The 24,347-nt window shown below is 61.5% G+C and overlaps 1 protein-coding gene across 1 annotated transcript in view; it reads right to left on the bottom strand.

Annotated features, from left to right (window-relative positions):
• HDAC4 (histone deacetylase 4) overlaps positions 1-24,347 on the bottom strand; it is a 152,946-nt gene that overhangs the window by 29,879 nt on the left and 98,720 nt on the right. The window contains exons 13-18 of the mRNA XM_048506175.1: positions 10,712-10,898; positions 9,369-9,502; positions 8,284-8,404; positions 5,927-5,973; positions 5,039-5,146; positions 1,886-1,941 (exon numbers count right to left, since the gene is read on the bottom strand). Coding sequence (XP_048362132.1) covers positions 1,886-1,941; positions 5,039-5,146; positions 5,927-5,973; positions 8,284-8,404; positions 9,369-9,502; positions 10,712-10,898 — 653 coding nt within the window. The remainder of the gene's footprint in view (positions 1-1,885; positions 1,942-5,038; positions 5,147-5,926; positions 5,974-8,283; positions 8,405-9,368; positions 9,503-10,711; positions 10,899-24,347) is intronic.

Genomic DNA, 24,347 nt, shown 5'->3' with positions numbered 1-24,347 from the left:
TGCTGGTGGTATCCTTCATGTAAAATGGCATTGAGACAAAGGGTCTAAGAAAGAAGTATATAGACAATGGTTCTAAGTCTGAATTACAGCCAGAATTGGTCTATCAGAAGGAGGGAAATATTTTCATGTATCTGAAAGAGCAAAAGACCAGAGTTCTAGGATTAAGGTTACTGTGAAGTTCTCTCTCCCAAAAATACCTCAGTGACATTTTCTCATCTGGATCATAACTGCATGAAGTCCAGTATGTCTGGCTTTTGAACTGTCATAACTTCAAGTCCATATTTCTGCCTGTTCCATATAACAATAGATCCCTTCCTTATCTGCTTCTTTAATGATAATACCTGCATCGTGAACAAAGTTGTTCGGGCCCTCCTTTCATTATTATTTAAATTGCTCCACCTGGGTTTAGTATTCTTTTCTAATCTTTCAAGTTTTGGAGAATCTTACTCTTACTCTCAAATACCTATACTGCAGGAATTTGACCTGGGAGAATGAAGTGTGCTATAGCATAAAAAGGATAGTTCAATTCAAGTCCAGTAGCTAGACAGCTGGATTCAAGTCTAGTTGTTTTACTGCAGACCAAGATGGCTACCTTGAAACTATCTGCAAGGATGGAAAGGAGCAGTAATGGAATGGTCTAAACATTCATTTTTGTTAAAAAAAATGCCTTAAGCCGTAAGTTCTAATAATTTTGAAGATACCCATCTGCGTGCCCACTGAATCATACTGTGGAGTCAGCAGAAACGATAAACCCCTTAAACTTAGTTAAAATTCCATACAAACAGCTCAGTCTGAATATATTGTAGGTCTTGTATATGCAAAAACCTCAACCGCTTCATCTTTGGATAAAGCCGAGTATTTGTACGGATCCTGTAAAAGAGCTTTATCATGCTTAGTTTGCATTTTAATATAATCTTCATTGGTTTCTAATCTACTGTACTATTGCTTAGTACTGACTTTCTAAATCTTTTTTGTACATACTGTTGATCCCCGGATGAAGCTATGTGCAAAATGTAAAAGGATTTTCAAGTGAAATAAAGATTATTTCCCCACTGCAGGAAACCACCCCCACCCCCAATTCCTTGATCATGCATTGGTGCAGCCCTTTTCCCTGCTGAATGAAGAACAAAATATTTAAATACACTTGCCTCTTTTGTTATTTTCATGGTAAATGCCTCCAGCCAAATTCTGGAGAGGTGACGTTTTAAAAAATCTCCAAACAAACAAACAAATAATTTCTGTCTTGTCACAGTTGAGGGTTTTTCCGGCCATGAAAGCCTCCAGGGGTCTGCAACCTGCGGCTCTCCAGATCTTCATGGACTACAATTCCCATCAGCCCCTGCCAGAATGGCCAATTGGCAGGGGCTGATGGGATTTGTAGTCCATGAACATCTGGAGAGCCACAGGTTGCAGACTCCTGCCTTAGACAAAAACAATTTCTCTCCTCCTCTTGGTGCACGAAGATCAAAAGAACAAGCATGAGGGAATAAGATTATGAATTCTCAAGACACAAGGAAGAACCTTCTCTTATCTTATGGCTTTTGACCAGGAGGGCACAAACCACAAAGGAGTAAGACTTTAACTGGGGACTCCATCTTGTCCACATTGCTAGGGACAACCGGGAGAGTTCCCAACTCTGAAAACTCAGATAAAGATGGACTTTTAAGCAGCTACATCAAGATTTGCCAGCCTATCCGAATGGGATGCTGTTTAGGATAAGTATAGAATTTAGAGACAAAACCACCACTAGAAAAAAATATTTAGCATTACAAAAATCTCAGAATCCAGTTCCAACTCGGTGCCAGGCCATGTTTCCCACTCCGTAAGTTGCTTACGCTCATAAAAGGGCCTAAAAATTTGATCAGCGCACCCAAAACATACTTACATAGGTGTACTTTCTTCCGCATGGTGACCAGGAGGTCGAACTACAGCAAACCCATTCTACCAAAACAAAATAAAGAAATGGTGTAAGAGACAGAATGGAGAAAAAGCCATATGTATTTCAAACCAGTTAACTTTACAATAAGTTGCTGAAGCAATTTTGAAAGAATTATTTAATAGGTAGATTTTTGTCCAGAGAAGAAGGATAAGCAAGGTTTATACTCTATAACCGTGATGGCGAACCTATGGCACAGGTGCCCAAGGCGGCAATCAGAGCCCTCTCTGTGGGCACGCATGCAGTCATCTCCCCTCCCCTTTCCCCCTTGCCCAGCCAGAGGCGGCTGCCAGCAAACGCACTGGGAGTCACGCTGCCCAGGCTGGCCATGCACAAGGCACCCTGCCAGCTGGGGCTGAGCATCAGGGAGGTCCTCTTGAGTCGACCTGATTTGCTGTAAGTACCATCTACCGCTCCACAAGTACCCCCCTCCCCCACAAAACTTGGAAGACTGGAGGCTGGTACGCTTTTCTTGGTGTGCAACTTTTGGAACCCCACTAAAACTTTGTGGGCACGATTAAAAAGCAGCAGTCTGGATGAGGGGCTTCCATTGGGAGGAGTGCATCTGCCAAGAGCAGGGCAGACACAGTGGTGGGATTCAGGCGCTTGCCCCGATTGGAGTGAACTGTTTGTTAAGGGCCCCCCTCCCCTGGGAGGGAGAGCGGTGGGGCTTTTAGTGCCTGGGAGCCCAGGGAGGGGAGGAAAAATCTTGCAAGGTCCCTAGGCTCAAGTCGCCAATCCCGTTCCCACAGGATCAAAGCAAAAGTACAAAAGACAAAAGGCATTTCACACTGATAAAGAATTGAGCTAAACCAGGCCCTGACCAACTGACAGGAAAGGGAGAGGAGCATCCCTTACCGCCTTAAGCATCCCTTCCCCACCCCCCTTGTCAGAATTAGGGCCATTCTGACAGAGGCAAATATGGGACAGAGAGGTCCATTTCAAAATATTCTCCATGCTTTTATTTTTCTGTTCCTGTTGCATTTTTGTGGGAAGTCAAGTGCTGTGATGACATGTGAAGGAAAAACCGCAGATCAGATGGCTGCTCCACAAATGTAGCTTTTCTGAAGTTATCCCATCCCTCACACAGCCTTCTTGCTTAGGATTGCCTTCCTTGACTGCCTTTTTACTTCTATTTTGTGGTGGTGGGGTTATTGGGTTTCAGAAAGCGAAAGTTTTACTTCCCTCTTCCCTGCACCCCTCCCCCTTCCCCTTCCAGTGTGATAATAGTGTAATTATTTCAGGGAGATTATTAGCATTAAACTTCAGACCTAGTTTTGGGGAAGCAATGTAGGTAACCCTGTTAAGTGCTGTTAAACCCCACTGATTTTCATGGGAAGAACTAAAGCAGGATCCTTTACCTGGGAGTAAGCTCAGTTGCTGGCAATGGGGCTTGCTTCTGAATAAACCCTCCTAGGGTCATGATTCATCCATTTGAAGCGCTGCACGGTTGCTTCAAAGCAAAGCCACCGACTACCACTCAGCTTACTCCTGAGTAACGCGCACCTTGGAGCCAACCTTTTTTTCTAAACTAAAACCTCAGTATTCAGGTTAAATTGCCATGTTGCCACTTTGCAATAAATAAGTGAGTTTTGGGTTGCAGTTTGGGTACCCGGTCTCGAAAAGGTTCACCATCACTGCTCTATAACCCTAAAGGTATTCCAGAACTGTGAGGCATGCTTGCCAGAGTTTGGAAAAAGTCTGATCACATTTAAAAACTTTTAAAATTTAAAATGAAGTGTCCATGTGCAGAGACAATAAGTAATTTTCATACTTCTGTCCCCTGATATAATTTAAAACATGAGTTTAATTGTCCATGTATCCAGTCTTTCTGGGTACTCCAAAACATCAAACCAAACATGGAAAATGACAACAAAAATCACAAACCTTCATGGTGCACTTCTATGTCCAAGTCCTGAACAAGTTATACTCTGGCGCAATCTTAGAAGAAGCATATCAATGAGATATGCCAGAGGAGGAGCCGGGCTTAGTATCCTAAGGCTCTCCAGTTAAAATACAGGGCCATCAGAGTTGTAGTTATGCCAGCAAAAACCCTGGTATAAGTATAAACACTCGGAATGAACTTAACTGGAGTGTGTAGAGAGTGGGTTTTTTGATCCCACTGCTACCTTCAAAATACTCAAGAATGAAATACTTTGCTACAAGTCACCATTAATGTTATTTATTTTATTTTAAATACAGCTATCGCAAGCCCATGTTCTAGTGCCCCACCTAGAATCACTAGTGGTATTTTCCAAATGCTTTCAAATAGAGTATAATAAAAAATATCAAGGCTTATGAATAAGAGATGCATGACTAAAAGTTGTGAGGTACTGATTTTACATCTTCTAATGTGAGTGAATCACAGGCAGTGGCACACCGGGTCTAAATGGTGCCTGGGAGCATGACTGGCTCCCCGCGCCCGCCCCGGCTTCCCGCCTGTCCCTCTGAGCCCCAGGGAGCCAGCAGGGATGCCAAGGGAGGGGGGGGGCTCGGACAGGTGCCGCAGCACCCACCTGGGCTGCCCACCAACAAGCCCCCCCCCCCCGGTTGGCCAGCAGGGAGGGCAGGGCTTGGTGGTGGTTAGCCCAGGCAGGAGGCTCAGGTGGGTGCTTGGGGAGGGCAGAAGCCGGCCTGCAGGAAGGCCAGGGGGTGGTGCCACAGTGGTAGGCCCCTGGGGGAGAGCCAGGAGCCAGTTTGAGGCAAACAACTCAGTCGGTGAGTGGCACATTGGCCAGGGAGGGGAGAGTCACCGGGCACCAGTCAGGTCGCTGCACCACAGGAGAGGTTGGGCGTGGGGACCCAGCCATCGCCCGGCGCACCCCCCGCCACATAATGAAACAACACGCACCCAGGGACATGGGCTACCTCATGTCCCCATTAGCGGTACACCACTGATCACAGGATTTCTAGTAGTAGACACAAAGAATACTACAAAATATTATTGAAAAGGACATCCTAGCAGAATCTGAGTATTAGGAACCTTGGTTCATCTACAGCTTTATGCATTCTAAGATTGGAATGGAGTACGAAAATAACCTCCTCTAAGTCAATCTTATAACAAAACAATGAGAACCAAACCAAAACTGGCATCACACTAACCTTCAGCTCTCCCGCAGCCACTTTAAAAACAAGCTCTATCACGCAGCCAACAGCCAGTCGTGCAGCACTAGACGAATGCACTTCGTTCCAAATTGTATCACTGTCCACCTAAACAAAATGAATTAACAGGTACAATAAAGCCCGCTGTGTGGTCAGTACGGACCAGCTGTGTAACTTGCCTACATGAGGGACCTTCCAGGTGTAATTTAATGTGGTAGGCAGATGGCCTTCCTTGTGAACAGCAAGCGACGGAATGGAGGAAAAAAGCCCTCCAAACAAAACGGCCCTACTACTGAGGAAACTGCTATAATGGTGAGTACACCTTGGCCAGTATTTTCAAGCACACAAAGCACTTCCAGTACTAGTCCAGTGATTCATCGGTGGAAGGAGGCGCTGACGGCTGCAGAGCTTTCCTGCCCTCTTCTTCTCCCAGCAAACTTTTCAGACCTCAGGAAAGTGCAGCTGAAGAGACCCACCTTCACCCCCATTCCCAGCCCCACTACAGTCTCCTGACATGCTGGCTACTGGTAGATACAGATCCTACAACCTCGGGAATGAACTTTCCCATAGATCACAGGTGTCAAACTCGCGGCCCTCCAGATGTTATGGACTACAGTTCCCATGATGCTGGCAGGGGGTGATGGGAACTGTAGTCCATAACATTTGGAGGGCCGTGAGTTTGACACCTATGCCATAGATGAAAAGGACTGTTGGGGGCAAAAGGGATGCAGGACAGATCTGTATATAAGAATCCCACAAATATTTCAGTATCTTTAGTACTTCTAACTGCTGTGTGGAAGAAATGAATAGTTATCTAATCCACACGTGCAAGACAGTTGTAATACTTAAAATAAACAGAGCACTATTTATGAATGTAACAATACTTACACCAATGCCACCACAAGGGAGCCTGACAAACATAGACGTTAGAGAACCTATAGGAAATAAAGTAGAGCAGATGTCATTAAAACTGCCTCATTCGAAGGCTTCAGATCTACGTTACATACTATTTTTAAATTTTGTAATTGAAAATATTAATTCCCATACGGTATAATGCAGCTTAAAGTTTGCTACCGAAGACAGCAAGATCCAGAACATTACATGTACAGTTACACCAGTCATTAAAAGTACTGAGTTATACCTTTCTAAGTTTACTTGAGTGTGCAGCTCAGAATGGGGTAACTCTGCACAAATTGCATGTATGATAAACATCTCTGCTCTTGCTAGCCCCCTTGCTTATACCAACACCTTATCAACTCAATCAATTCTCTCATTTTAACCACCAACATCTTCATTCCCCAAACACATCAGTGCATCAGCATTCATATTAAGAAACGTCTAGAACTATGGCATTCCAGATGTTCATGGACTACAATTCCCATCAGCCTGGGATTTGTAGTCCATGAACATCTGGAGAGCCACAGATTGCAGACCCCTGGATGAGTGTATATCATGACAGTTGATGTCAGTGTCACATTACCTTGCTACCAGTATAATGATGCTGGTGTGGGACTAGAATTTGGATGTATGGAGGACATGTTATAGATGAAGTTCTGGCCACAGCCAAAATCCAAAACGGTGCAGTGATCACAACTCGCCAACAGAAGCATCCCAGCCAAGACACACCCATTATGGTACTAAGACCATTTTTTCTGTGACTTCTACATGAAGTTTTGAAAAGGAGTTTGAGACCATCTCCAGGACGAAGGTTGAACCCAGAAGATAATAGCCTGGATTGAACATATACCCCCTCAGCTCAAAAGATTTACTAGAAAATAATGTTCGCAGTGCCTCGTTACAGAATGTTTGTAAAATTGTAGTCCATGAACATCTGGAGTGCCATAGGTTCAACACCACTGGTTTAGAATCTTCATGCTCATTTGGTGGCAAAAATCTACTTTTCCAGCTACCGGGGGGGCGGGGGCGCACATAACTTTGATGCAGAAGCTCCTACTGTTGATGTACTTTTATGTTTTCCCAGATCATAGTATTTATATGATACAGCTTCGTACTTAAATATTTGGTACTATATAAAAATAGACAGCATTTAAAGGACAGTTCCTGTTACTGAATCACCAATTGTTACTACCATTTTATAATTATTTTACTAGTCTTTCCAGTTTCGCAATAGTACTCTAGCACCAGCTATTTCTATTGCCTTCAAGAAGGCCATGGAAAGGTTTTGCCCGGATTTGGTCCAAGAACGACCGTACCAGAAATATCCTCATTTCCTTTAACAGTTGTTAAAATGTCAGCCTTCTGTTAACAAACACATTAAGTGTAATTAAAAATCACAGTGTGATCACTTTCTTAAATGCAGGATTAATTCAAATGTCTCACAAGTTGAAATATAAGCGGCAAGAGTAATCAAATGTGTCACCTCATTAAAAAAAAGCAGCAAGGTCACTATGATGACATCAGTTGTCACTAAAACTATGTTAGGCAGAAATTACATTTCGTTCCTTCAATAATTTAATTGACTAATACACTAATCTGGTTGGACTTATTTCCAAGTAAACATGAAGAAAACTGCACTGCACTTGGAAATAAGCCCCAATGGATTTACTTCCGACTAAATGAACAGAAGCGGGCTATAAACAGCATTCTGATACTGCAATCCCAGAACCTCATCAGGTATAATCCTTTCACTTTCTGTAACTATCTTTACAAACAGTGTCCTATTTCTGTTTATAAATAGTGTCACCAGTGCTGTTAGTCTTCTATCAAAATTATAAGAGTCTTGCATAGAACTAACATAAGCAGTTGTAGGTGGTATGAGAGCTACTAATGACTGTTAAGGATATTTTAGTTTACAGATCTATAAGCATACCAACAATATTTAAAAAATATTATTCTTCATGATTTTCAGGACATGGCATGACCTGCCTTCCGACTGCTCATTTTGTTTTCCGACTGCTGTTGTATGCTACATCAGATAAGGGGTCAGCACTTGGTTGTGATCTTTTTTTCATCCAGTTTAAGTACCAATAAAGAGTTATATCCAGGGGCTCCTTGCAGGATGTGGAGGCTCTAAAGAAGCCCCCCGTTATGTAAGTACAGCTCCCCTGAATAGATGGGCATCAAAGAGTCTCCTCCCACTGGTAGTTTATGTGCACATGGAATATGGAGAATTTTGGATTGTAACCCAGATAGAAAAGAGTACACCATCACTGAATCCTACACATCTGCATATCAACCTGAATAGATTCATTAACTGTTAAAGAACACTGAATTCCCTTCTGTACCTAAAAGTTTCTTGCTATCCAATTTCTGTCTGTTCAGAGGATTGGTACCATAAAGCAATGCATGAGCTTCTGAATGCACGGTCTGTAGCTCTTCCAGAGTTGCTTTTCTTCCACGAATACACTGCAGGAGGAATTAAAGGAATGAAATTACATTTAATTCAAATAAATATGAGCCCCAAAGAAAGGAGAAAATGCAAAATTTGGTCAGAAGTCTAACTTTCAGAGAACCGGAGTTAAACTCGTGTTGTATATCTTCAGGCTAAAAGATGGAATGCTTCTTCATAAAACCAACTAGGATACACTTTTGGGATTATCTGTGAATGCAGAGATAGGCTAGTGCAGGGGTTGTGACCTGCAGCTCTCCAGATGTTCATGGACTACAATTCCCATCATGGCCATGCTGGCAGGGGCTGATGGGAATTGTAGTCTATGAACATCTGGAGAGCTGCAGGTTGCAGACCCCTGGCCACTAGTGCTTGCCGCACCAGTGAGGCCTGGTGATGTGAACAAGCTGCTCAGAATCATGTTGTCTACCCCATCTACACTTGATGGCTGTTGTTTATCGAGCTGGTTTGACTTGGTCAAGTTTGTCTGTTCCCTAAATCATTTGTCTGTTCCTTAAATCACTGTCTTAGTCATCAGGTGAAATCTTTTTTTCTTAGTCTGGTATACCTTTAATATTTTAATTTGTTGCTGCCCCAGACCCTAACTGGATGGAAAGATAGCATATGAGTGCTTTAAATAAATAAAAGAAAGTACATAAAATGAGTTGGTAGAGTATAAGGTACAACCGTAGGATAATATTTTTGAATATACCATCATGGAAAAACCACCTGGAAAAACCACCATGGAAAAACAAGCATACTGGAGATGAAGAATCTAAGTAGCTTTCTCCCTTCTATGCTAGCCTTCTTTTGCAGAACCTTTTAATATAGTGAAGCATTCAAACATGATCTCCATGTGCAGTTCAAAATGATATGGTTCGGAATGTTATGAATGGTGGCTCCTACTGCCTCTTTGTACTTGAGTTTCCCCAAACGACAAAAGCCTTTTACCCTACCCCCTTTCTATCAGCCACCCATTACCTCACACTTGCTCCGAAGACCTGTCTCCTGAAGTCGTGACCAAATGCTCTGGATTCTCCCTGCATGCTCTGGGTGACTGTTGGTATTTCCACAGGTACACTGGTGTTTCAGCATCAACGTGTCATATACAAGGCCTGCATTGGAAAAAATAAAAGATTGCTTCAAACTATACAATTATTACATTCGTGGCCAAAGGTTGTTTGAAGCAGAGACATTTTCATTCAATTGCATGCTTCGCCTAACCATAAAAGAGAATGAAAAATCAACCTTCCAAAAATTTGGTCTTCTAAAAAGTAGCATCAGTGGCGCAGTGGTTAAGAGCAGGTGTATTCTAATCTGGAGGAACTGGGTTTTATTCCCAGCTCTGCCGCCTGAGCTGTGGAGGCTTATCTGGGGAATTCAGATTAGCCTGTACGCTCCAACACACGGCAGCTGGGTGACCTTGGGTTAGTCACAGTTCTTCGGAGCTCTCTCAGCCCCACCCACTTCACAGGGTGTTTGTTGTGAGGGGGGAAGGGAAAGGAGTTTGTAAACCCCTTTAAGTCTCCTATAGGAGATTACTCTTCTTCTTCCTCCTCCTCCTCCTCTTTCTCCTCCTCCTCCTCCTCCTCCTCTACTGCTGCTGCTACTGCTGCTGCTGCTGCTACTACTACTACTACTACTACTACTACTAGATGGATAGTCAAGACAGTGACTAATCAGCTCCACACAAACACAGGATGACTATAGACAATGAACAATCAAAGGGAACAAAGGCCAGACTACTTCTATTCCAGGGGTAGGGAACCTGCGGCTCTCCAGATGTTCAGGAACTACAATTCCCATCAGCCTCTGTTAGCATGGCCAATTGGCCATGCTGGTAGGGGCTGATGGGAATTGTAGTTCCTGAACATCTGGAGAGCCGCAGGTTCCCTACCCCTGTTCTATTCAGATGCCTCACCTATTAACCTTGCTATCTCCATTGTTACTCACATGCTACACTTCATTGTTACTCACTTGCCAGGCCACTCCTATTCAGATGCCCTCACCTATTGACCTTTACTCACAGGTATATATACTCCACTTGCTTTTCCTTTCCTACTATCAGATCCTCTGAAGATGCCAGCCACAGATGCAGGTGAAACGTCAGGAGAGAATGCTGCTCGAACATGGCCATACAGCCCGGAAACCACACAGCACTCAAGTTACAAGTGTTTACAATTTCTAGATGATTGCCGAATTCAAATACAACTCGACTGGGATCAATGACAGCAGCCCAGTGAGACCATAGACCTGTACTGTAAAAAAATGTAGCCAATTGAGCTTACACAGACATTTAATACTATGAAAGTTGTCAACAGTACCTGTTGTGAACTGTGGTTTGCAGGGTGGCTCCTGTACTGACATGGGGAAGTTCGCAGAAGCGGGTGAGGACTGGGCACGAGAAAGCGGCCGATGCCCACCAAAGGACACAGGGATCCCAGCAGCTTCCATGGATGCCTGGTAATTTCTCAGCTGGTGAATGCGTTGCTGCTCCAGTAAAAGTGCTTGCTATTAAGGAGGATGGATGGTGTTACCGCTGCAAGAACTGCTCAATATATTTGATACATTTAGGTTTGGAGTGACTTTGTGATAATAAATGCACTCAGAGACACTTCACTGAATCTCAGTAACACTAGCCTATAGATCTTCAAGCATAAACTAAAATTTCTCACTGTCAACAGCTAAATTTAAGCTTTTTAGTAGTGTTCCTAAATGATGGGAAAAATTAAAAAGCTTCAAAATACAATTCATAACAGCCACTGAATATTTTGCCTGAGAGGGGGGAATCTTGTTTTTCAAATGATAGTTAAATTGATTACCTCATACACCAACCTGTGTTAAAGAGGAGGTTGGCAAAAAACTTTGAGAGTTTCTGCTTTAAAGCACGCAAGCTGTAATTACCATTGGGATTTCTTATGCCTGAAAGTCAGAAGGAAAATTGTATGTGTTAGCCTGTGGGCCAAGAGCTGAAGATTCAGATTATCATGGAAGGTAGCAAATTCTCGTTTAATTTTTCTGCAACGTGTTGGCCATATGGATTATGCTTTCACATGGTAAGTGGTTGTTGCTTTACGTCAAAATGGCTGAAATCTTAAACAATAAGTACTAGTAATAACAGAAGAGCAGCAATTAAAAATACTTTAACAAGTGAAAGAACAAACATTTGTAGTGACAAGAGATCCAGGACATGAAGGAGACATTGACTCTATCTGGACTGTATTACTTAATGACTAAAGAAAAGTGCTTCTGTATGCTACTCATCACTCGTCTCCTGACCTTGTGAAAGAAAATCTAGCTCTAAAAAGCAAGTTAATTCATCTGAAGTCTATACTTATAGGTGAAATGACATCCAGATTCAAGCACTTTATCCAAGCTTGGACTCAGAAAACACTGTGAGGGTGAGCATGATGGTTGCAACATCCTAGAATCCATTCCCTAGTGATGTCCAAAAACAGGAGGAAGGAAGAATGATGCCACCCGATGCTCCTTGGAGAAAGCGGGCAGGACTGTATTGCTAGATTACTGATTGAGCTCTTTCAGTCAGGACTCAATGTACACCATTAGCTGTGAGCAAAACAGATCCCCTAAGCCAGTGGTGGCAAACCTTTGGCACTTCAGATGTTATGGACTACAATTCCTATCAGCCCCTGCCAATTGGCCATGCTGGCAGGGGCTGATGGGAATTGTAGTCCATAATATCTGGAGTGCCAAAGGTTCGCCACCATGGCCCTAAGCACATACTCCATGCATTTCCAGTGAAGTCACTAACAGGAAATATAAAGTGATCAAGCTTCTTAACTGACTCGTCTTCGCAGTTCATACTCCCAAGAGTACTTCAAGAGGACCTTCCCTGCATGGAAAATGTTTTGATATCTGAAGGCAATGTTCCTATACCAGATAATATCTACCCTGAAATTCCTATCTTGGCCTGTGGCAAAATAGAGAAGGTAGAGACATGCTTCAGTGGTGAAGGGATATCGCTCAGTCAAATGTCGTTCCCCTAAATCAAAGTCTCAAGTGGTCAAAATGAAGAGAAGAACTGCCAGTCTGAATTCAGTCTGTTGACATATAATGATGGGAACTGGAAGAGGCCACCAGCGACTGACAACGTAAAGGAAGGTATGACAATAGTGTTTTGCTTCACCTGATAGAAGAAAGTAACCTCACTTTTGGCACACAATTCGTACCACGAAGGTCAAGCAACAAATACCTGGCCAGTCTGCAACATCCTTGTCCCTGTTGGTGTGCAAGGTAAAGGCAGTACCCTATGCAAGCACCAGGTCATTACCAACCCATGGGGTGATGTCACATTACAACATTTACTAGGCAAACTATGGTTACAAGGTGATTTGCCACTGCCTTCCCCAGCAAGCCTGGTACTCATTTTACCGACTTTGGAAGTCCTTCAGCAGAGCTTTGACGGACACTACTGCACCTTACTGCTCTTCCTCATGGGGTCTTTATTTGGCTTATGAGGGTCTCCTTATCCTTAGAGAGAAGTTTCAGGGCATACAAGCATGCTACTAGAGAACGAGGAAAACAGGGAAAGATCTACTTCAACAACAAACTTCCATGAATTCTTTCAGTGAATCCAGCCATCCCCTGACCCCAGATGAGGTCAAAATGTCCTCCCATGTCACGATGAGGCCAATCAAAATTTCAAGAATGAGTGTTTGGAACTATGTTCTCCACCTGCCAATGTTCAAGACAAAATATAACATCAAAGCATTTTCCAATTTCAAAAAGAGAAGGATTTTCAGTCATAGCAAAGTTGTACTGAAAACTGATATACCTTTTGGATTTGGGGGTCCCTTTTGTCAAAATAAAACAGCTGCATAAGAGACATATTTTAGTTTGCCCTTTGGGATCTTTGCCTTGGCACTTGAAAATTGTGATGGATCACTCCAGAATGCAAATAAAGACTGAACTGCTGGAGAACTAGGGAGACGGGGTAATATCTTCAGCGGGGGAAAAAATAGAAGGTCCATTTCTCTGCAGCATCATAGGAATAAGTTTGCTGCAGAAGATGGAAGGCAATTTGAAGACATTTGAACTGCCAGAAGAATCTGTCTCTAAAGCTCTGCTTTGAAAGCGTATCATGCAACATGGAAAGCAAGATGTTGTCTTCCATATGTACTCGCAAACTACACTTAAAGATACCGTAAGAGGCATGAAAGGGATAAAGATTAGCCCGAAGCTGAAAACCCTGTATTGCTTCAAAATTCAGCAGCTGAGAAGACATCCATGAAGCTCATCTAACAAGCCTGAGATCAAGTTCTCTTTATTTTAAATATTTATTTTAAATTATCGATTTACATCGGCTAAAAGCCGTTCACAACACCTTTAACCTCCATTCAAGAGTAATCAAAAGAACACTAGAGAAGCTCCACTTTACAGAGCCTCCCTCATATCCTTGGGAAGCCTCCTTCATAGTACAAGAGCAGCCATTGAGAAAGTCCAAGTCCAAGCATTCTCAAAGATCTGAGTGAAGGAACCACTAATAATCCCTGGACTGTTGATCAAAGCTGCCTTATGGGTATATATGGACACAGGTGGTCCCACAGATATGAAAGTGCCAGATCTCAACTATCTTTAATAGTCAACATAAGAACCTCAAATTGAGCACCAAGGCAAAATGGGTCGCCAAAGTAACAATCTTATACTACACCGAATATCTTCACAATTCTTCACCCAAAATTCTTATCTAGCTGCCACATTATGTAGTTTCAGCATTGTCTTTGTGGGTAGAACCACATTATAGTAGTCAAGCTGCGAGGAGACTGTAGCACTGATAACAATGGCTAGGTTGCAGGGATGTAGGTATAGATTTTTATGGGGGGGTTCGGGGGTGGAGCCACACCCCCACTCACCCCTGGGGGCATGGCCATGCCTCCCCAAGCCCCGCCCCCGGCCTCAGTGCATATAAAAGCAGCTCTCTGAGGTCGGAAACGGCAGACTCCCCTGCCCCACCCTCCCCCACCCCCCCACCAACTGGGCTCCCAGCCAGCAGCCAGCAGCCCCTTCTGCCCTCCCCTCTGGGCAGAGGCATAGCTAGGGAAAATGGAGCCCGGTGCAAAATCTGAGTCCCCCCCCCATGGGTGGTCGCTGTGATCTGGAATCCACCCCCAAACAGCATCACTTTCAATGGTGTTTAAACTAGAGAGCCCAAATTATCCTTTTAAATCCACCTTAAAGGGAGAATCTGGAGTCCCCAGTTAAAACAACATTGAAAGTGATGTTGCTTCCGGGCTGTATGGCCACGTTCTAGCAGCATTCTCTCCTGATGTTTCGCCTGCATCTGTGGCTGGTATCTTCAGAGGATCCTCTGAAAATGCCAGCCACAGATGGAGGCAAAACGTCAGGAGAGAATGCTGCTAGAACGTGGCCATACAGCCCGGAAGCCACACAGCACCTCAGTGATTCCGGCCATGAAAGCCTTCGACAATACACTGAGCATCACTTTCAATGTTTAAACTGGGGACCTCAGATTCTCCCTTTGAATCCATGCTGAAGGGGGTGGATTTAAAAGGAGAATCTGGGGAAATTTGGGGGGTGCCTGCTGTCAGGGGTGCAATTGTTAAGCTAGCAAGCCCAAACTTTCAGGGTATCTTTAGAAGACTTTCCTAATGATACCACCGAGGCTTGGTGAAGTTTGGTTCAGGGGGTCCAAAGGTGTAGCCCCCATCTTCTATTAGCTCCCATTGGAAACAATGGGGGATGGGGCACCCCTTTTGGGAGCCCATAACTTTGGACCCCCTAGACCAAACTTCACAAAACCTAGGTGGTATCAGTAAGGGACCCTCCTGATGATACCTCCCATGTTTAGTGAAATTTGGTTCATGGGGTCCAAAGGTATGAACTCTCAAATGTGTAGCCCCCATCTGCTATTAGCTCCCATTGGAAACAGTGGGGGATGGGGCTCCCCCTTTGGGAGTCCATAGCTTTGGACCCCCTGGGCCAAACTTCACAAAACCTGGGTGGTATCAGTAAGAGACCCTCCTGATGATACATCCCAGGTTTGGTGAAGTTTGATCTAGGGGGTCCAAAGTTATGGGCCTTCAAAGGTGTAGCCCTCATCTTCTATTAGCTCCCATTGGAAACAATGGGGGATGGGGCACCCCCTTTGGGAGACCATAACTTTGGACCCCCTGAACCAAACCTCACTAAACCTGGGTAGACTCATCAGGAGAGTCCCCCCAAAAGTCCCTAAAAGTTTGGTGCCGCTAGCCCAGGGGTAGGGAACCTGCGGCTCTCCAGATGTTCAGGAACTACAATTTCCATCAGCCCCTACCAGCATGGCCAATTGGCCATGCTGACAAGAGGCTGATGGGAATTATAGTTCCTGAACATCTGGAGCCCCCCCCCCCCACCCCCCCCCCCCCCCACACCCCCCCCCCCCCCACCCCCCCCCCCCCCCACCCCCCCCCCCCCAAAACCACCCCCCCCCCCCCCCAACCCCCCCCCCCCCAACCCCCCCCCCCCCCCCAACCCCCCCCACCCCCCCACCCCCCCCCCCCCCCCCCCCCCCCCCCCCCCCCCCCCCCCCCCCCCCACCCCCCCCCCCCCCCACCCCCCCCCCCCCCCACCCCCCCCCCCCCCCACCCCCCCCCCCCCCCACCCCCCCCCCCCCCCACCCCCCCCCCCCCCCACCCCCCCCCCCCCCCACCCCCCCCCCCCCCCACCCCCCCCCCCCCCCACCCCCCCCCCCCCCCACCCCCCCCCCCCCCCACCCCCCCCCCCCCCCACCCCCCCCCCCCCCCACCCCCCCCCCCCCCCACCCCCCCCCCCCCCCACCCCCCCCCCCCCCCACCCCCCCCCCCCCCCACCCCCCCCCCCCCCCACCCCCCCCCCCCCCCACCCCCCCCCCCCCCCACCCCCCCCCCCCCCCACCCCCCCCCCCCCCCACCCCCCCCCCCCCCCACCCCCCCCCCCCCCCACCCCCCCCCCCCCCCACCCCCCCCCCCCCCCACCCCCCCCCCCCCCCACCCCCCCCCCCCCCCACCCCCCCCCCCCCCCACCCCCCCCCCCCCCCACCCCCCCCCCCCCCCACCCCCCCCCCCCCCCACCCCCCCCCCCCCCCACCCCCCCCCCCCCCCACCCCCCCCCCCCCCCACCCCCCCCCCCCCCCACCCCCCCCCCCCCCCACCCCCCCCCCCCCCCACCCCCCCCCCCCCCCACCCCCCCCCCCCCCCACCCCCCCCCCCCCCCACCCCCCCCCCCCCCCACCCCCCCCCCCCCCCACCCCCCCCCCCCCCCACCCCCCCCCCCCCCCACCCCCCCCCCCCCCCACCCCCCCCCCCCCCCACCCCCCCCCCCCCCCACCCCCCCCCCCCCCCACCCCCCCCCCCCCCCACCCCCCCCCCCCCCCACCCCCCCCCCCCCCCACCCCCCCCCCCCCCCACCCCCCCCCCCCCCCACCCCCCCCCCCCCCCACCCCCCCCCCCCCCCACCCCCCCCCCCCCCCACCCCCCCCCCCCCCCACCCCCCCCCCCCCCCACCCCCCCCCCCCCCCACCCCCCCCCCCCCCCACCCCCCCCCCCCCCCACCCCCCCCCCCCCCCACCCCCCCCCCCCCCCACCCCCCCCCCCCCCCACCCCCCCCCCCCCCCACCCCCCCCCCCCCCCACCCCCCCCCCCCCCCACCCCCCCCCCCCCCCACCCCCCCCCCCCCCCACCCCCCCCCCCCCCCACCCCCCCCCCCCCCCACCCCCCCCCCCCCCCACCCCCCCCCCCCCCCACCCCCCCCCCCCCCCACCCCCCCCCCCCCCCACCCCCCCCCCCCCCCACCCCCCCCCCCCCCCACCCCCCCCCCCCCCCACCCCCCCCCCCCCCCACCCCCCCCCCCCCCCACCCCCCCCCCCCCCCACCCCCCCCCCCCCCCACCCCCCCCCCCCCCCACCCCCCCCCCCCCCCACCCCCCCCCCCCCCCACCCCCCCCCCCCCCCACCCCCCCCCCCCCCCACCCCCCCCCCCCCCCACCCCCCCCCCCCCCCACCCCCCCCCCCCCCCACCCCCCCCCCCCCCCACCCCCCCCCCCCCCCACCCCCCCCCCCCCCCACCCCCCCCCCCCCCCACCCCCCCCCCCCCCCACCCCCCCCCCCCCCCACCCCCCCCCCCCCCCACCCCCCCCCCCCCCCACCCCCCCCCCCCCCCACCCCCCCCCCCCCCCACCCCCCCCCCCCCCCACCCCCCCCCCCCCCCACCCCCCCCCCCCCCCACCCCCCCCCCCCCCCACCCCCCCCCCCCCCCACCCCCCCCCCCCCCCACCCCCCCCCCCCCCCACCCCCCCCCCCCCCCACCCCCCCCCCCCCCCACCCCCCCCCCCCCCCACCCCCCCCCCCCCCCACCCCCCCCCCCCCCCACCCCCCCCCCCCCCCACCCCCCCCCCCCCCCACCCCCCCCCCCCCCCACCCCCCCCCCCCCCCACCCCCCCCCCCCCCCACCCCCCCCCCCCCCCACCCCCCCCCCCCCCCACCCCCCCCCCCCCCCACCCCCCCCCCCCCCCACCCCCCCCCCCCCCCACCCCCCCCCCCCCCCACCCCCCCCCCCCCCCACCCCCCCCCCCCCCCACCCCCCCCCCCCCCCACCCCCCCCCCCCCCCACCCCCCCCCCCCCCCACCCCCCCCCCCCCCCACCCCCCCCCCCCCCCACCCCCCCCCCCCCCCACCCCCCCCCCCCCCCACCCCCCCCCCCCCCCACCCCCCCCCCCCCCCACCCCCCCCCCCCCCCACCCCCCCCCCCCCCCACCCCCCCCCCCCCCCACCCCCCCCCCCCCCCACCCCCCCCCCCCCCCACCCCCCCCCCCCCCCACCCCCCCCCCCCCCCACCCCCCCCCCCCCCCACCCCCCCCCCCCCCCACCCCCCCCCCCCCCCACCCCCCCCCCCCCCCACCCCCCCCCCCCCCCACCCCCCCCCCCCCCCACCCCCCCCCCCCCCCACCCCCCCCCCCCCCCACCCCCCCCCCCCCCCACCCCCCCCCCCCCCCACCCCCCCCCCCCCCCACCCCCCCCCCCCCCCACCCCCCCCCCCCCCCACCCCCCCCCCCCCCCACCCCCCCCCCCCCCCACCCCCCCCCCCCCCCACCCCCCCCCCCCCCCACCCCCCCCCCCCCCCACCCCCCCCCCCCCCCACCCCCCCCCCCCCCCACCCCCCCCCCCCCCCACCCCCCCCCCCCCCCACCCCCCCCCCCCCCCACCCCCCCCCCCCCCCACCCCCCCCCCCCCCCACCCCCCCCCCCCCCCACCCCCCCCCCCCCCCACCCCCCCCCCCCCCCACCCCCCCCCCCCCCCACCCCCCCCCCCCCCCACCCCCCCCCCCCCCCACCCCCCCCCCCCCCCACCCCCCCCCCCCCCCACCCCCCCCCCCCCCCACCCCCCCCCCCCCCCACCCCCCCCCCCCCCCACCCCCCCCCCCCCCCACCCCCCCCCCCCCCCACCCCCCCCCCCCCCCACCCCCCCCCCCCCCCACCCCCCCCCCCCCCCACCCCCCCCCCCCCCCACCCCCCCCCCCCCCCACCCCCCCCCCCCCCCACCCCCCCCCCCCCCCACCCCCCCCCCCCCCCACCCCCCCCCCCCCCCACCCCCCCCCCCCCCCACCCCCCCCCCCCCCCACCCCCCCCCCCCCCCACCCCCCCCCCCCCCCACCCCCCCCCCCCCCCACCCCCCCCCCCCCCCACCCCCCCCCCCCCCCACCCCCCCCCCCCCCCACCCCCCCCCCCCCCCACCCCCCCCCCCCCCCACCCCCCCCCCCCCCCACCCCCCCCCCCCCCCACCCCCCCCCCCCCCCACCCCCCCCCCCCCCCACCCCCCCCCCCCCCCACCCCCCCCCCCCCCCACCCCCCCCCCCCCCCACCCCCCCCCCCCCCCACCCCCCCCCCCCCCCACCCCCCCCCCCCCCCACCCCCCCCCCCCCCCACCCCCCCCCCCCCCCACCCCCCCCCCCCCCCACCCCCCCCCCCCCCCACCCCCCCCCCCCCCCACCCCCCCCCCCCCCCACCCCCCCCCCCCCCCACCCCCCCCCCCCCCCACCCCCCCCCCCCCCCACCCCCCCCCCCCCCCACCCCCCCCCCCCCCCACCCCCCCCCCCCCCCACCCCCCCCCCCCCCCACCCCCCCCCCCCCCCACCCCCCCCCCCCCCCACCCCCCCCCCCCCCCACCCCCCCCCCCCCCCACCCCCCCCCCCCCCCACCCCCCCCCCCCCCCACCCCCCCCCCCCCCCACCCCCCCCCCCCCCCACCCCCCCCCCCCCCCACCCCCCCCCCCCCCCACCCCCCCCCCCCCCCACCCCCCCCCCCCCCCACCCCCCCCCCCCCCCACCCCCCCCCCCCCCCACCCCCCCCCCCCCCCACCCCCCCCCCCCCCCACCCCCCCCCCCCCCCACCCCCCCCCCCCCCCACCCCCCCCCCCCCCCACCCCCCCCCCCCCCCACCCCCCCCCCCCCCCACCCCCCCCCCCCCCCACCCCCCCCCCCCCCCACCCCCCCCCCCCCCCACCCCCCCCCCCCCCCACCCCCCCCCCCCCCCACCCCCCCCCCCCCCCACCCCCCCCCCCCCCCACCCCCCCCCCCCCCCACCCCCCCCCCCCCCCACCCCCCCCCCCCCCCACCCCCCCCCCCCCCCACCCCCCCCCCCCCCCACCCCCCCCCCCCCCCACCCCCCCCCCCCCCCACCCCCCCCCCCCCCCACCCCCCCCCCCCCCCACCCCCCCCCCCCCCCACCCCCCCCCCCCCCCACCCCCCCCCCCCCCCACCCCCCCCCCCCCCCACCCCCCCCCCCCCCCACCCCCCCCCCCCCCCACCCCCCCCCCCCCCCACCCCCCCCCCCCCCCACCCCCCCCCCCCCCCACCCCCCCCCCCCCCCACCCCCCCCCCCCCCCACCCCCCCCCCCCCCCACCCCCCCCCCCCCCCACCCCCCCCCCCCCCCACCCCCCCCCCCCCCCACCCCCCCCCCCCCCCACCCCCCCCCCCCCCCACCCCCCCCCCCCCCCACCCCCCCCCCCCCCCACCCCCCCCCCCCCCCACCCCCCCCCCCCCCCACCCCCCCCCCCCCCCACCCCCCCCCCCCCCCACCCCCCCCCCCCCCCACCCCCCCCCCCCCCCACCCCCCCCCCCCCCCACCCCCCCCCCCCCCCACCCCCCCCCCCCCCCACCCCCCCCCCCCCCCACCCCCCCCCCCCCCCACCCCCCCCCCCCCCCACCCCCCCCCCCCCCCACCCCCCCCCCCCCCCACCCCCCCCCCCCCCCACCCCCCCCCCCCCCCACCCCCCCCCCCCCCCACCCCCCCCCCCCCCCACCCCCCCCCCCCCCCACCCCCCCCCCCCCCCACCCCCCCCCCCCCCCACCCCCCCCCCCCCCCACCCCCCCCCCCCCCCACCCCCCCCCCCCCCCACCCCCCCCCCCCCCCACCCCCCCCCCCCCCCACCCCCCCCCCCCCCCACCCCCCCCCCCCCCCACCCCCCCCCCCCCCCACCCCCCCCCCCCCCCACCCCCCCCCCCCCCCACCCCCCCCCCCCCCCACCCCCCCCCCCCCCCACCCCCCCCCCCCCCCACCCCCCCCCCCCCCCACCCCCCCCCCCCCCCACCCCCCCCCCCCCCCACCCCCCCCCCCCCCCACCCCCCCCCCCCCCCACCCCCCCCCCCCCCCACCCCCCCCCCCCCCCACCCCCCCCCCCCCCCACCCCCCCCCCCCCCCACCCCCCCCCCCCCCCACCCCCCCCCCCCCCCACCCCCCCCCCCCCCCACCCCCCCCCCCCCCCACCCCCCCCCCCCCCCACCCCCCCCCCCCCCCACCCCCCCCCCCCCCCACCCCCCCCCCCCCCCACCCCCCCCCCCCCCCACCCCCCCCCCCCCCCACCCCCCCCCCCCCCCACCCCCCCCCCCCCCCACCCCCCCCCCCCCCCACCCCCCCCCCCCCCCACCCCCCCCCCCCCCCACCCCCCCCCCCCCCCACCCCCCCCCCCCCCCACCCCCCCCCCCCCCCACCCCCCCCCCCCCCCACCCCCCCCCCCCCCCACCCCCCCCCCCCCCCACCCCCCCCCCCCCCCACCCCCCCCCCCCCCCACCCCCCCCCCCCCCCACCCCCCCCCCCCCCCACCCCCCCCCCCCCCCACCCCCCCCCCCCCCCACCCCCCCCCCCCCCCACCCCCCCCCCCCCCCACCCCCCCCCCCCCCCACCCCCCCCCCCCCCCACCCCCCCCCCCCCCCACCCCCCCCCCCCCCCACCCCCCCCCCCCCCCACCCCCCCCCCCCCCCACCCCCCCCCCCCCCCACCCCCCCCCCCCCCCACCCCCCCCCCCCCCCACCCCCCCCCCCCCCCACCCCCCCCCCCCCCCACCCCCCCCCCCCCCCACCCCCCCCCCCCCCCACCCCCCCCCCCCCCCACCCCCCCCCCCCCCCACCCCCCCCCCCCCCCACCCCCCCCCCCCCCCACCCCCCCCCCCCCCCACCCCCCCCCCCCCCCACCCCCCCCCCCCCCCACCCCCCCCCCCCCCCACCCCCCCCCCCCCCCACCCCCCCCCCCCCCCACCCCCCCCCCCCCCCACCCCCCCCCCCCCCCACCCCCCCCCCCCCCCACCCCCCCCCCCCCCCACCCCCCCCCCCCCCCACCCCCCCCCCCCCCCACCCCCCCCCCCCCCCACCCCCCCCCCCCCCCACCCCCCCCCCCCCCCACCCCCCCCCCCCCCCACCCCCCCCCCCCCCCACCCCCCCCCCCCCCCACCCCCCCCCCCCCCCACCCCCCCCCCCCCCCACCCCCCCCCCCCCCCACCCCCCCCCCCCCCCACCCCCCCCCCCCCCCACCCCCCCCCCCCCCCACCCCCCCCCCCCCCCACCCCCCCCCCCCCCCACCCCCCCCCCCCCCCACCCCCCCCCCCCCCCACCCCCCCCCCCCCCCACCCCCCCCCCCCCCCACCCCCCCCCCCCCCCACCCCCCCCCCCCCCCACCCCCCCCCCCCCCCACCCCCCCCCCCCCCCACCCCCCCCCCCCCCCACCCCCCCCCCCCCCCACCCCCCCCCCCCCCCACCCCCCCCCCCCCCCACCCCCCCCCCCCCCCACCCCCCCCCCCCCCCACCCCCCCCCCCCCCCACCCCCCCCCCCCCCCACCCCCCCCCCCCCCCACCCCCCCCCCCCCCCACCCCCCCCCCCCCCCACCCCCCCCCCCCCCCACCCCCCCCCCCCCCCACCCCCCCCCCCCCCCACCCCCCCCCCCCCCCACCCCCCCCCCCCCCCACCCCCCCCCCCCCCCACCCCCCCCCCCCCCCACCCCCCCCCCCCCCCACCCCCCCCCCCCCCCACCCCCCCCCCCCCCCACCCCCCCCCCCCCCCACCCCCCCCCCCCCCCACCCCCCCCCCCCCCCACCCCCCCCCCCCCCCACCCCCCCCCCCCCCCACCCCCCCCCCCCCCCACCCCCCCCCCCCCCCACCCCCCCCCCCCCCCACCCCCCCCCCCCCCCACCCCCCCCCCCCCCCACCCCCCCCCCCCCCCACCCCCCCCCCCCCCCACCCCCCCCCCCCCCCACCCCCCCCCCCCCCCACCCCCCCCCCCCCCCACCCCCCCCCCCCCCCACCCCCCCCCCCCCCCACCCCCCCCCCCCCCCACCCCCCCCCCCCCCCACCCCCCCCCCCCCCCACCCCCCCCCCCCCCCACCCCCCCCCCCCCCCACCCCCCCCCCCCCCCACCCCCCCCCCCCCCCACCCCCCCCCCCCCCCACCCCCCCCCCCCCCCACCCCCCCCCCCCCCCACCCCCCCCCCCCCCCACCCCCCCCCCCCCCCACCCCCCCCCCCCCCCACCCCCCCCCCCCCCCACCCCCCCCCCCCCCCACCCCCCCCCCCCCCCACCCCCCCCCCCCCCCACCCCCCCCCCCCCCCACCCCCCCCCCCCCCCACCCCCCCCCCCCCCCACCCCCCCCCCCCCCCACCCCCCCCCCCCCCCACCCCCCCCCCCCCCCACCCCCCCCCCCCCCCACCCCCCCCCCCCCCCACCCCCCCCCCCCCCCACCCCCCCCCCCCCCCACCCCCCCCCCCCCCCACCCCCCCCCCCCCCCACCCCCCCCCCCCCCCACCCCCCCCCCCCCCCACCCCCCCCCCCCCCCACCCCCCCCCCCCCCCACCCCCCCCCCCCCCCACCCCCCCCCCCCCCCACCCCCCCCCCCCCCCACCCCCCCCCCCCCCCACCCCCCCCCCCCCCCACCCCCCCCCCCCCCCACCCCCCCCCCCCCCCACCCCCCCCCCCCCCCACCCCCCCCCCCCCCCACCCCCCCCCCCCCCCACCCCCCCCCCCCCCCACCCCCCCCCCCCCCCACCCCCCCCCCCCCCCACCCCCCCCCCCCCCCACCCCCCCCCCCCCCCACCCCCCCCCCCCCCCACCCCCCCCCCCCCCCACCCCCCCCCCCCCCCACCCCCCCCCCCCCCCACCCCCCCCCCCCCCCACCCCCCCCCCCCCCCACCCCCCCCCCCCCCCACCCCCCCCCCCCCCCACCCCCCCCCCCCCCCACCCCCCCCCCCCCCCACCCCCCCCCCCCCCCACCCCCCCCCCCCCCCACCCCCCCCCCCCCCCACCCCCCCCCCCCCCCACCCCCCCCCCCCCCCACCCCCCCCCCCCCCCACCCCCCCCCCCCCCCACCCCCCCCCCCCCCCACCCCCCCCCCCCCCCACCCCCCCCCCCCCCCACCCCCCCCCCCCCCCACCCCCCCCCCCCCCCACCCCCCCCCCCCCCCACCCCCCCCCCCCCCCACCCCCCCCCCCCCCCACCCCCCCCCCCCCCCACCCCCCCCCCCCCCCACCCCCCCCCCCCCCCACCCCCCCCCCCCCCCACCCCCCCCCCCCCCCACCCCCCCCCCCCCCCACCCCCCCCCCCCCCCACCCCCCCCCCCCCCCACCCCCCCCCCCCCCCACCCCCCCCCCCCCCCACCCCCCCCCCCCCCCACCCCCCCCCCCCCCCACCCCCCCCCCCCCCCACCCC

This window comes from Sphaerodactylus townsendi, linkage group LG01, assembly GCF_021028975.2.
Source record: "Sphaerodactylus townsendi isolate TG3544 linkage group LG01, MPM_Stown_v2.3, whole genome shotgun sequence".
Lineage (NCBI taxonomy): Eukaryota > Metazoa > Chordata > Lepidosauria > Squamata > Sphaerodactylidae > Sphaerodactylus > Sphaerodactylus townsendi.
Note: the sequence above shows the minus strand (reverse complement) of the source record. Positions and strands in the feature narration are given on the sequence as shown.